General features: G+C 38.9%; 1 protein-coding gene across 1 annotated transcript in view; it reads left to right on the top strand.

Annotated features, from left to right (window-relative positions):
- Nucleotides 1-12,338, top strand: part of CCDC171 (coiled-coil domain containing 171) — a 141,231-nt gene that overhangs the window by 120,085 nt on the left and 8,808 nt on the right. The window contains 1 exon segment of the mRNA XM_039910752.1: nucleotides 2,503-2,634. Within this exon segment, the coding sequence (XP_039766686.1) occupies nucleotides 2,503-2,634 (132 nt within the window).

Raw genomic sequence — 12,338 nt, 5'->3', positions numbered from 1 at the left:
CAGTTGACTGACAGTAGGAAAAGGTTGAAATCTACAAATGTTATTTACCTGGTGTTAAAATGATTGTTAGATTTTGGAATACTATGCTCAAGAGTTGGTGAAATAATTCCACATAAATTTGAAAATAAAATGTTTTTTATGAAAAAAATAAAAACTACTGGGAAAGAGGTTTAAATATAATCATTCAGTTTTAAATATCAAATGCATCATTTTACCGATTTAACCACTGTTTGTATGTAGTGCATATTCAAAATATGATTTACTTTATAGTTCAGGATATGTCAGGCTACACTGAAGAAGCAGGAGGCCTGATATTACTAAGATTAAAGGACTCCACTGTCCATAATATGTTGGGCATTATACCTACATTGCTTATACATTGTATTTTTTTCTTTGCCAGTATTAGCAATCTGCTTTTGTACTTTGACATCCAGGATGTCCCCAGTGAATTTTGTCACAGAAAAAAGAGAATCATCAATATCACAGTTAAACTTGACTTTCAAAGCTAATAGTATCTCATTTGGGGGCTCAAATTTAATAAATTTTCTTTGATTCTGGGTGAGTTTTTAAACATCAAACAATGAATTGGCCAGGGTGCAGTAAAATATTTAGATCTATTGACTATGGTTCAGAAGGGTAGACGGCAAAACACTAGCGGTTTGATGTTGATAAATTCTTAGTACCTTAACCCACATTAATGTTTTCTTTTATCTGTATGCATACTGGTGACTAAAAACCCTGCAAATTTGATGTACATATAAAATATAAAAATGTAAATCAAATATATCTGAAAAGAATGATTTTTATGTTATGTAAAGTAAATTTAGTAGAACTGCTCATGCTGACTGAAGACCCTGGAGAATGTTTGTTCTAGACGATTGTATATTTTGAACCTAGTATATCGGGTGTCTGTGTGTATGAGACCCACACTGTTATAAAAATTACATTATAGTGCATACGTTTGACAGCCACAGGTATTGACTGGAATTCTCGGGTCAACCTGGGAAATAAAAGGGTCTCTATCCTCACACTGCAATACAGAATTAACAAAGTCATCAAGTGTACATTTATGTGTTTATAATATCTAAACACTTAAAGGTTTTAAATTGCATTATTTATGCAATCTATTAATTTACATACTCAGCAAAGCTTCAAACCTAGGTTCAGTGGTGCTTGAATAGGACAAGCATTAAGGCGATATTTTTATTCTTATGGTATATAAAGTCGTGTAAAAATGAGTGAGTTTGATTTAGATTTGGAAAAAGAAAGGGAAATATTTTTATGATTGCATTATTTGTTGCTCTCTCTTCACTAATCACAAACCAATTAAGTACCGTATCAAAAATGTTTTTGTTAAATTAACTTTTTTAAAGCAAGCATTGCGAATGCTGTACATAGTATGTATGTTGTCAAGGTGTGCGATTAAATTACCAAAATCAGTGCAAAGCACCAATAGGCTAAGGTAACATCAAAAATCATTTTAAATTTAGATGGGGAAAATATGCTTTCAGTATAAGAAGCACATTCATAAAGTTAAATGACATAAATAGAGCATTCTGAATTTTAGTAAGGACTAAAATCCAAATTGAACTATCTAGGAATACGTTTTAGAGTGGTTTAACATTGTTTTGTATTTCTGACTTGACTTTTTCTTTTTTTGTCGTTCTCCGTGTTTCAAAGTTTATAGTAATGAATTGGGGGTGAATTCCACTTTTTCCAGAAGGTGGCAGTGTGATACCAACTGCATGTGCTTACGTTTCTGTGCAGAGAACTAGTATATTTCAAATATAAAGTTTGTTTTTCTCTCTACATTTTGGAATCTTCAAAATACAACTATTTAGACTTGGAATAGATACAGATGGTTTACTCTCCTAGTTATCTTATTTGGGAAGTGTGAGACAAAGTTGGCTAGCTAACATTTACATACTCATTTCAAGTCCAGAATAAGAAATCTAATGAGTGCAGTTATTTAAAAAAAGAAACAAACAAGCAACCCCCTCCCCCCTCATTCCAGATATATTTTGAAAGAATTTTTCTTTCAGGTAAACTTGTCTCATATTTGAAAGGCTTATTGGACTACTGGCTTTTCCAAATTGTCACCGACACTTTTTTTTCATGTGTATTGATTGTTGTACGCTTTTGGCATTTTACTATAAAATTGCTGGCCATCATTGCAAGGATTTTTGGTGTTTACAAAGTATATTTTAGCCCACTTTCTGGAGGTTGTGAAGAAAGAATGTGAAACCACTTGGACAGCAGAGCTCCAATGACTTTTCTCATTTCAGCAGGAGGATGATGCTTTTTCTTCTTAACATTCTCTCCCAGCACTCTGAATTAGAGATTTATTTGCAACGAAAAATCAATTAGTCCTAAATTTATTCATGGATTGCAGGTCCAGCGATCAATGCAAGTCCACTCAGTGGGCTCAAGGGGACCCAGTTCATCCCAGTTAATGTGTCTGAAGGGGAATTACCATTGATGCTGTTTTTTTTTTCCCTTTAGGTCACAGATCAGATTTCACTGTCACACACTGCGGCAGATACTAGTGACTACACCCTGAAGCTACCAAAACTGCACCTGGAGACTCTGGCAATGAAGGGGCTGCAGGGTGGGCCGGAGGTTGACGCTTTCCAGGTTAGAGTCTAAATAACCTTATTTGCAACAGGGATGGAGAGGAAAAAATAAGGTGCAGTAAATGAGCAGAGCAAAACCATCGAATGCATAGTGGTCAGAATTGGAAATAAACACCATTCACTGAAGATATTTTCCCCCATAGCATGAATTTAAAGGATTTCTTCATATCTTGCCCGCATGATAATGTTTGGGTTTATTCCACAAAGCATCACAAATGTATATTTTTAAAACCTCTTAAATCAAGCTAAGGAAGGGACTTTACATTTTGCAGTAACTTATCTGTTGTGTATTGCTATAAGATTTGATCTGTTTATGCAACCATTAGCCCTCAGAATTGTCATTCAAAATCATAATGCACAGTATTTACATCAAGAAAAGACTTTTGTTTTATGACTGAGAAAAGCCTCGAAAAGTCAGTGATTCTTTCATTGTCTCCTATCCATCTGTAATACGAAAACTGTCCCCTATGTGGAAAAAAAAGATAGGTTAAAAAAAGATGGAGTAAAATCATCTAGGTTACACAACTAAATTAGTGCTCCTAGTTTCACGACTGTATATGGAAACATATCTACCCAAATTTGAAAAAAGCCCACTATTTGTATCCACCTGGTGTTCCAACACTTAAAACATTTTTATCAACTTACGGTACTAGAACATTTTACTTTCACTGAAGGATAATTTAACTGTGTCCAAGACAAACAACAGGCGAAAATATATTTTGTGTTCAGTCTACCTATTTTAAATGGATAGAAGCACCACCTGGACTCATACTACATAAAGATCATCCTAACTTTCTGAGATTTTTCTAAGCATGAATTGTCAGAAAACTTCCAGTTTCACTCATAAATAAATTTGAACACTTTATCTCACTTAAAATACATCTGCACATCTCTTACAAATGGATTTACAATTATTCCATTTCTATGAAGAACCTCAGTAATTAATTAAAGGGCTTTAAATCTCCACCTTCATGTTTTTAACTGTGTGTAAATTGAACTTCTTTCTGTTTAGTAGAATTAAGGCTTTGATAGATTTCACATTAGATTACATTGTATTTTAAAATTTGAATCTTAAGAGGTTTGAATACTCTATTGTATGATTTTAACATGGGACTAGAGTTATTTTAAATGAAAATAGATGAGCTTGATTTATTTTTAGTCATATGAACTGAGGTCTTTTTAGAACCCATAGGTTAAGTGAGTGTGGCCCAAATTTGGATGAAGGCCTTCGCTTTTCTGTCTTATTCAAATTCTGGTTTGCAGAGTATATTGTCCCTAAATGCTCCTTCAGTTTTGACAAGATATAGCATGCCTTTTCCCCTCTCCTCCAAACCTGTCTCTGTGCACAACTGCTTGGGCATTGATTTGCTGCACACATTAATTTGACATTTCACCCTGTAAAAATTCACATCCCTGATAAAACAAAAAAACAAAACACAAAATGAAAAAAAACCCAGTATGTGTTACTTTCTAATTTAAAATGTGCTTTGGGATCCTTTGCACTCAAGAGCATAATTATAAAAACATTCATTTACTACGATCATACCCAGATGTTGTTGCTCAGTGACAGTAGTGTTTCCATTACAAATTGATTAAAAAAACCCCGTTTTTCATTGAAATATATATATTATGCATCCAGGTATGATGTGGTAGATCACAGCTTATGCTCTGTTGTAGACAAACTGGCAGCTGTAAAATTCACTTTCTAATTAATTGGTCAATCACTGGAAAAGGTTAGGAAACCACTGAATGTTATGATTTTATTCACTATTTCTTCCCTACCATCTAGGTTTACTTTGAATAATTTAGAAGTTAAAAGAGATTGAACAAAATGTCATTTGACATTTATGAAAAAGATGAGTATTTTCTCATGTATTAACATATATATTTAAATGAAACAGATGGAACAATTAATCTGGTAATACTGGACTATAAAGAGCTTAATTCTCCTGGTAAATGATTCTATATAGGTGGAAAAATAGAATCATTATTAGGAAATGAAGACATTGTATATGGGCACTCTACGATTTAACCTAATTTATTTTATCACTCATTAATGGGATAAAACCAGATATCATAGTATCCCATGAGCTGGGAAATCGCCATTACCGTCAACAGCATCTATCCAGTGACTGTTGTCTACAGAGCACTGTAATAGTTATCTGGGGAAGAAATGCTAGAAGTAAAAGACCCAGGCCCTACCCTTGAGTTTACAATTCCATATCCCCTCTCCTTCCCGTGCCTGGTGTTCATATCTCTTGCGGTGTTCCAAACAATCCCAAATGAGATGATATCTGGGGAGGGCGGGGCACAACGGGGAGAACCAGAATCTTTAAAGCTACCCAATCCTGCAACTATCTGGAATGTAAGTCTGGCGCTTTCCCAGAACTGTCAGTGTGGACAGTACTAAGTGAAGATGCACAGTCTACGGTTACCAGAAGTAGAAGGATCATCATTAGTGCCTTCTTTAAGAACTAGCGGTAAGATGATCGGTAGTATTCTTTTGGGCAGGAAGAACACACTTTTTGGGTGCTGTCTTACTCCCCGCCTAAAAGCCTAAGGCAAGACCTGTGGTGGCTGGAAAGAATTCTTTAGATATGATGATAGGTGGCGACAGCTGCTGTTTTTGACTCTGAAGAATAGGAGGAGGAAATATGCCTCCTCTTTAAGGACAGCAATAGCAGCAGCTGCCGACATTACCGACGCACCTGAACTGGTCCTTCCTGGCCGTAGATAAGAGACTTGCACGTGGAAGAGCCAGCTTGGATGAGGTTGCCATCAGCCTCCAGCCTGCTGTTGGCCTGCTGGTGCCTGTTGCTGCCACCTGCTGCAGCTTGCTATTACTTGCAGCCTCCTAGTTTGGCCAGCAGTGGCCTGGCCCTCCAAATGGGGAAAAAATGCTGAGGCTGGGCAGCCATGAACAACAGAAGCTGGTAGAGGGCATCATGGACTGAGCAAGAGGAGGAAGTAAGTTATCCTCCTTCTCCCTGTTACTATCGCTTCATATTTTCCTCTCTTTTCTCCTCCTCATCTCACTCCTACACCACACTTTCCCACTCTTTTTTATTTCCTCCATTTCCCTCTTCCCTTTCCTCTTTCCTTTCTGGTATTTCATTCTGCCCTCACCTCTCCCTTTCCTCCTCTCCGCCCCATCCTCTTTCCCCTTCCTCCGTTTTTTTTCCCCCACTTCTATTTCCTTTGTCTTCCTTTCTCTATCCCTTGTCTTCCTCTCCCTTTTTCCTTTTCTTTCTCTTCTCCCTTTCAGGCTTCCTCATTCTATTCTCTCCTCTATCTCTGCACCATTACAACACTTTCTCTTTGCCCTTAGAGACCTGGCGTCTCTTTAGACACTGCTCCAATAACCTTGTAAGGTGACCATTTAAAGAAGTGAGACTAGCTCAGACCAATGTGTGCCCTCAATTATTAAAGTTAAGCTCCAACATGATAAGCCAAGGTAGTTTTAGCTCTGCCTTGCTGGCCTCTGGGGGTTTCTTGAACAGCCTACTTATTTTCATATCTGGGAATAGTTCCTTGGATTCTTTCTCTGCTCTTTCTACTTTTGCTGCCCCTTTTGTTTCCTCAAAGGTTTTATGTCAGGAATATTTTAATCAAGGCAAGCTAAGTAAAGTTCACTCTTGGATCTGCTTTGTCAGTTGATATCAATGAATGCACTGTATGAAACGTTCTCTCCACTGGGGAAAGCCTGGTGGGCCTGTGCCAGTTTGGGCTGCATTGGCACTAAATGGTTTCCTTGCTTACTCGGATCTTGGAACAAGCAAGGAATCATTTGGCGCTAGTTAGGTGCACTGATAGCCAGAGAAGTAGAAATCAGAATAAAGAAGACCAGCGTAGTTTTTGGAATGGATGTCTGTTGGGTGTGGTGACGATGGAACTAGTGAGCACTACCTCACTAGTGCTGCTTAGAGAAGCAGCGTGGCTCAGTGGAAAGAGCATGGGCTTTGGAGTCAGAGGTCATGGGTTCAAATCCCGGCTCGGCCATTTGTCAGCTGTGTGACTTTGGGCAAGTCACTTAACTTCTCGGTGCCTCAGTTACCTCATCTGTAAAATGGGGATTAAGACTGTGAGCCCCATGTGGGACAACCTGATTCCCTTGTGTCTACCCCAGTGCTTAGAACAGTGCTTGGCACATAGTAAGCGCTTAACAAATACCAACATTATTATTATTATTACCTAGTTCAGAAGAAACCTACAGAAGCCCTTGATTGAGTTTGTATGGGGGAAGAGCAAAAAAGCCAATCCAAGCTTTTTTGGGGGGAAGTGCCAGATTGACACAACAATTACCAGTACCGTTTCCAGTTGGTTATATTTCTTATTGTAAGACTGTAAGCTCCTTGTAGGCAGGGAGCTTTTCTACTAACTGTTGTATTGTCCCAAGCACTTGGTACAGTGCCCTGCACTCAGTAAGTGCTCAAAAATGTGATTGACTATTATCACACTCAAGGGACAGATTAGGTGGGGGAGGAGAACATCACACTCCGTAGGTCTAGGTCATAATGTGTACCAAATCCTATCATATTCCTCTATATTTCATTACAAATCTTCATTTCAGAAAACCACTTCTCTCTAACTTTTTAAAAGAAAAGTACTTGTGGAAAAATATATGTTAAGGCTCAGCTAGCTAAAGAGGCTATGGAATCATTTATGATCAGGCATTTTATATCCTGCATTGTGGTGTTATTTGAGAAACGAAAAGGGGGTTCCCTACATGGGGTAAAACTCCCTTGATCTTTATCTGGGAAAGGATCACATTTGAAAGCAAGCTGTAAAGCCCTAGCCCCATTTTGGAGGAAGTGCCTTTTAACAAATAAGACTTTCAAACCTCACCTATGGTGAAATGTTACCTGTGGAATCATCCCAGTCTAATTGTTTAACTCCAAGATGAGATTTTTTTTTTTGAAGTAATTTATTTCTAGGTAGGTGAAGAAATCAAATTGCCAGAAAGCTAGCTAACGTTGTACTGCTTTTAAGTTGAGGTTTTGGGTCTATTTTAGCACTAAAAAAGCACTCAAACACTTGGGCAGTTGAAGCTTTTTTGCTTCCTCCTCTTTTCCTTTCTCCACTCTTCACACACACACACGTGCTGGAAGAGGGTGCGAAATCCAGGACATAAGTGGTGGAGAAAGTACAAAAACAAGGTCCATGTTCTGCTTTTCACATTCCTTTGTGTGTCGGTGTCTTTGCCTCCCTTACCTCCCTGTTCCTCTTCACCATCTCCATGTCTCTGCATCTCTCTTTGTTTTTGTCTTACTGTCTTTTCTCAGGGATAAAATTAGGGGAAGGATACTTTTTTTTCCTCAATCTAAAGCGGAAGGTTTAAGGAGTTGCCTTAAATGTAGAGGTGTCTTGGTTTTGAAGTAATACCTTATATTCATCCATGTAAGATTTTCTGTGTTTCAGTGAAGTCACAAGGGATATCTTGTAAATCATAATGGGAATTATTTTCTGTCTTTGAACTTAGAAATGTCTGCATGAGGGAGATAAAACAATCCTTCTATCTTCCTTAACTTTAGATTTTTCAAAGTTCTAAAATTTTTTTTCAACTTGACTACTTGAAAGTGTCTCAGTTCTGACATCCTCATCTTGTACAATTTTCTATCTCTTTCCCCACCCCCACACTCTTTTTTGAAAGTTACTAGGCCTTAAAGAAGAGAGGGCAATCAATGAGAATGATAAGGAACCATAAATGCACCTCATAGCTACCTGCTACAGCCTCATGATGGTTTTAAAACCACACAGGAAAGCTTGTTCCAAAGAAGGCATTCTAGCATCATAGAACCCTCCATAGGCTGAAAATCTCTGATATGAGACAGTCCATTTCAGACACAACACAAATTGAGCTTCTGACCATGGCGCCTGAGTCTAGTCTGTAGCTGACCCCGACTAGAAGCAAGACTGAGCCAGACTGGAAGTGGCGTAGACCTAATTTTCTGTGCTCCTCATTCCTCCTAGTTATTCTCGCTCCTCTCTCACTACATCACAGCTCATACAGTTCATTCAACCCAATACAGCCTATTCACAGGGCCTCCTTCTCGTCTCTTGAGCCAACCTCTTGCTCAAACCCTCCCTTCTGCCTGGAACTCCCTCCCCCTTCAGATCTGTCAGACCACTGCTCTCCATCTTCAAGACCCTTCTGAAATCACATCTCCTCCAGGAAGCCTTCCCTGATTAATCTCTCATCTCCCCACCTCATTTCCCCACCTATTGACATACCAGTATTTCCACATCACCAAAGCACTGGGTATTTGACCCCACCTTCTCGACCCTTCCCCACTGTAGGACTTAAGTATATATATTTTATACTCCATTTCTCTCTTCCCTTGAGGGCAGGGACCATGCCTACTAATTCTATTGAAATCTCCCAAATGCTGCTTTTGACTGTTGATTAATTCTGGAGTGTGAGGAGAAGGGATGGGGGATTAGAGTAATGGTCTCTGTAGACTTTGGGGAGTTGCAAGTTGTCCAGGCAACAACCAGACCCGAGGGCTGAGCCCACCCTGTGCAGAGCGGTAGGGCAGGATTGGGAATAGAGAGATGACTGTGATCAGAAAAAGTGAGACCAGAAGCTACTCCTAAAGCAGGCATGAGCTGGGAAGAAATCATTGAAATTCTAATAATGTAATTTTTGAGTGCTTTTTTTTTTTTTGCTGAGCTACTCCACTGTATACATTTTATTCAGTGGTTTGTGCTGGGAAATACATACCTACTCAGGTGAGTGGAATGTCTTTCAGGTCCCAATTAAGAAGAAGTTCACAGAAATTTGACATGATGCTTTGCTAACGGCCAATTAGGTGCCCACATAGCAGGGGACTATGATAGTTGCCACGAAGAGTAATTCAGGCCCAGTTACTATTGTATTGATCTCTTCTAATTTGCTTTGTGACCTTATCCAAGCCAGTTTGCTTCACTTTGCTTCATCTTCCTCCTCTGAGATTCTGACAACACTTGCCTATTAGTGAAATGTTAAGAGATACTAGGTTAAAGCCTTACAGAAATGTTCTAACTCTTATTACTAAGCACCCAGCAGTCAAGAAATGTTGTGGAATTATGCCAGTGAGCCCAATTCTTCCAGAAGATAGAGACTCCTTGTTAAGAAGGAACATTTAGTACACACAGCAGTGGATGAAAAATCTGTGCAGCAATACTCTAAACCAAATATAGCAGGTATGGTCCAGAAGTCACATTGGGTCTCCCAGTCAATTCAAACTGACTCACCCTTATGTTATGACCGACAGAAGTCACATTATCTATAATTTCATCTTTGCTCATGATTTTTTTTTCTCCTGGGTACAATATGAGCATGATTTGAATCTCACTGCCTATGTTTCTAAGTGATTATACACTTGTGTGAAAACCACAAGAGTGGTTCAATTTTATTGGTATGCATTATAAACACCAAATTTTATGTGTGAGGCCCTCAGAAAGTTACTAAAATTCATCTAGTGACCCTTTAGAGCAAATAACTGTCCACCTTTGGCCCTAAATGGTCCTGTAGTGGTCAGAAAGAATTAATGCTCAAGGAGAATGCTCTGATCTCCCTTCCTCCTGTCTCTCCCCACTCCAGTCTATTCTTTATTCCACTGCCCGGATCATCTTCCTACAAAAACACTCTGGGCATGTCACTCCCCTCCTCAAAAACCTCCAGTGGTTGCCTATCAACCTTCGCATGAAACAAAACTTGGCTTTAAAGCTCTCCATCACCTTGCCCCCTCCTACCTCACCTCCCTTCTCTCTTTCTACTGCCCACCCCGTACTCTCCGCTCCTCTGCCGCTCACCTCCTCACAGTCCCTCGTTTGCGTCTGTGCCGCCGTCGACCTCTGGCCCACATCCTACCACTGTCCTGGAATGCCCTCCCTCCTCACATCTGCCAAACTAGCTCTCTTCCCCTCTTCAAAGCCCTACTGAAAGCTCACCTCCTCCAGGAGGCCTTCCCGGACTGAGCCCCCCCTTTCCTTCTGTTCCTCCTCCCCTCCCCATTCGCCCTTCTCCCGCCCTCTGCTCTTCCCCCTTCCCCTCCCCTCAGCACTGTGAATATTTGTATATAGTATTTATCACTCTATTTATTTTGTTAATGATGTGTATATATCTATGATTCTATTTATCTTGATGATATCTACGCCAGACTACTTGTTTTGTTTTGTTCTGTTTTGCTTTGCTGTCTGTCTCTCCTGTTTAGGCTGTGAGCCCATTATTGGGCAGGGATTATCTCTATCTGTTGCTGAATTGTACATTCCAAGTGCTTAGTACAGTGCTCTGCACATAGTAAGCGCTCAATAAATACTATTGAATGAATGAGAATTGATCAACCAATCAATGTTATTTATTGAGTACTTACTGGGTGTAGAGCACTGTATTAAGCACTTGAGAGAATACAGCAAAGTTGGTAGACATGTTCCTTGGCCATGACGAATTTACAGTCTAGAGAATTAGGCAGATTATGGTCACCATTGTCTCCAAAATGTTAGTAGTCAAAATTTGCCTTTTTCTGAATCTCTTTTCATTTCAATTTTTAATTTGCATCAGCATAACCTGACCAAACAGTGATTTGGTTGCTCTTTTATTAAAGACTACAAGCCAACAGTTTAGAGTCTTTTTTTTTTTTAAGAGCATTCCAACTTTCACTGTGTTCAAATCTGGACCGCGATGCTTTTAAGTTTTTGGCAAGCAGCAGTATTTCATAGACTGCCTGGGTGAAAACCTGGAAAAGGAACGGTTATCTACAAATTGAGCGAGTTTATTATGGCTTAGTGATTTGCTGATTGATTTCATTTGCTGTCAGTTAAGCCTGCCTTAATGTCAGTTTTTTTGCATAATGCCCTGAAATAAAGACTGATGAAGTTCTTCAGATTGATGTCACTTACATAAACTGACCCAGATTTGCCCTGTTCTGCACGACAATTTAAGTGACAGCAATAGGAAGGAAATACAGCAATGAATATGCAACCTAAGGATTAAAAAAAGGCAGCAAACCTTTCAGAGCCTAAAACTAAGCGTAAAAAACAAGCTCTTCTATTGATTCTAAAGTTGTCTTAAATTTTAAGAATCAGACTATTATTTTTAATCTCAAGCATATGCATTGTTAAATGAAGATGGTAAGATGAAAAATGCACCTAAGTATTTTGGACTGTGCCTGTAAATCTTTTTTTCCAATTCCAACTTTAGTCTGGAGTTAGAAGGATCACAGTTTTAAGAAAATATTTTCGTGGACCACACTCACATGACTTTTTGCTGAAAAATTAAATTGTAGATTTTCCTCTCTATGTTTTGTTGAATCACAAACATGTTAGGGACCTGGAGAGATGATCTGGTGCAGCCCCTTCCCTTCAGCTGGTGCTCATCTTTATTTTATGTTTTTTCCTTAAAGATTTTTTGGGTTAGAGGCTCCACCTCCACTCTTAGTAGCCTATTCCAGTGTTTTATTACAGCTATTCAAGAAAGTCATTCCTCTGTCAAACTGAAATCTCTAGTTTAAGCCCTACTAGTCCTCAGTGGTCATGGAGAATAGAACCCTCCTCATAAACTTCCTTCAAGTATCTGAAGACAGTTACTGTCATTCTTTAGTTTTCTCTCTTCTCGTCTAAGCAATGCCATTTCCTTTATCCTTTTAGGACCTATTTCTTATCACTTTAATCCTCTTCTCTGGGTCTTTTTAAAAAAAAATGCATTTAGCCCCAAATGGGCATAAT

The sequence above is a fragment of the Ornithorhynchus anatinus genome, chromosome X5 (assembly GCF_004115215.2).
Source record: "Ornithorhynchus anatinus isolate Pmale09 chromosome X5, mOrnAna1.pri.v4, whole genome shotgun sequence".
NCBI lineage: Eukaryota > Metazoa > Chordata > Mammalia > Monotremata > Ornithorhynchidae > Ornithorhynchus > Ornithorhynchus anatinus.
This window is presented reverse-complemented; position numbering and strand designations above follow the sequence as displayed.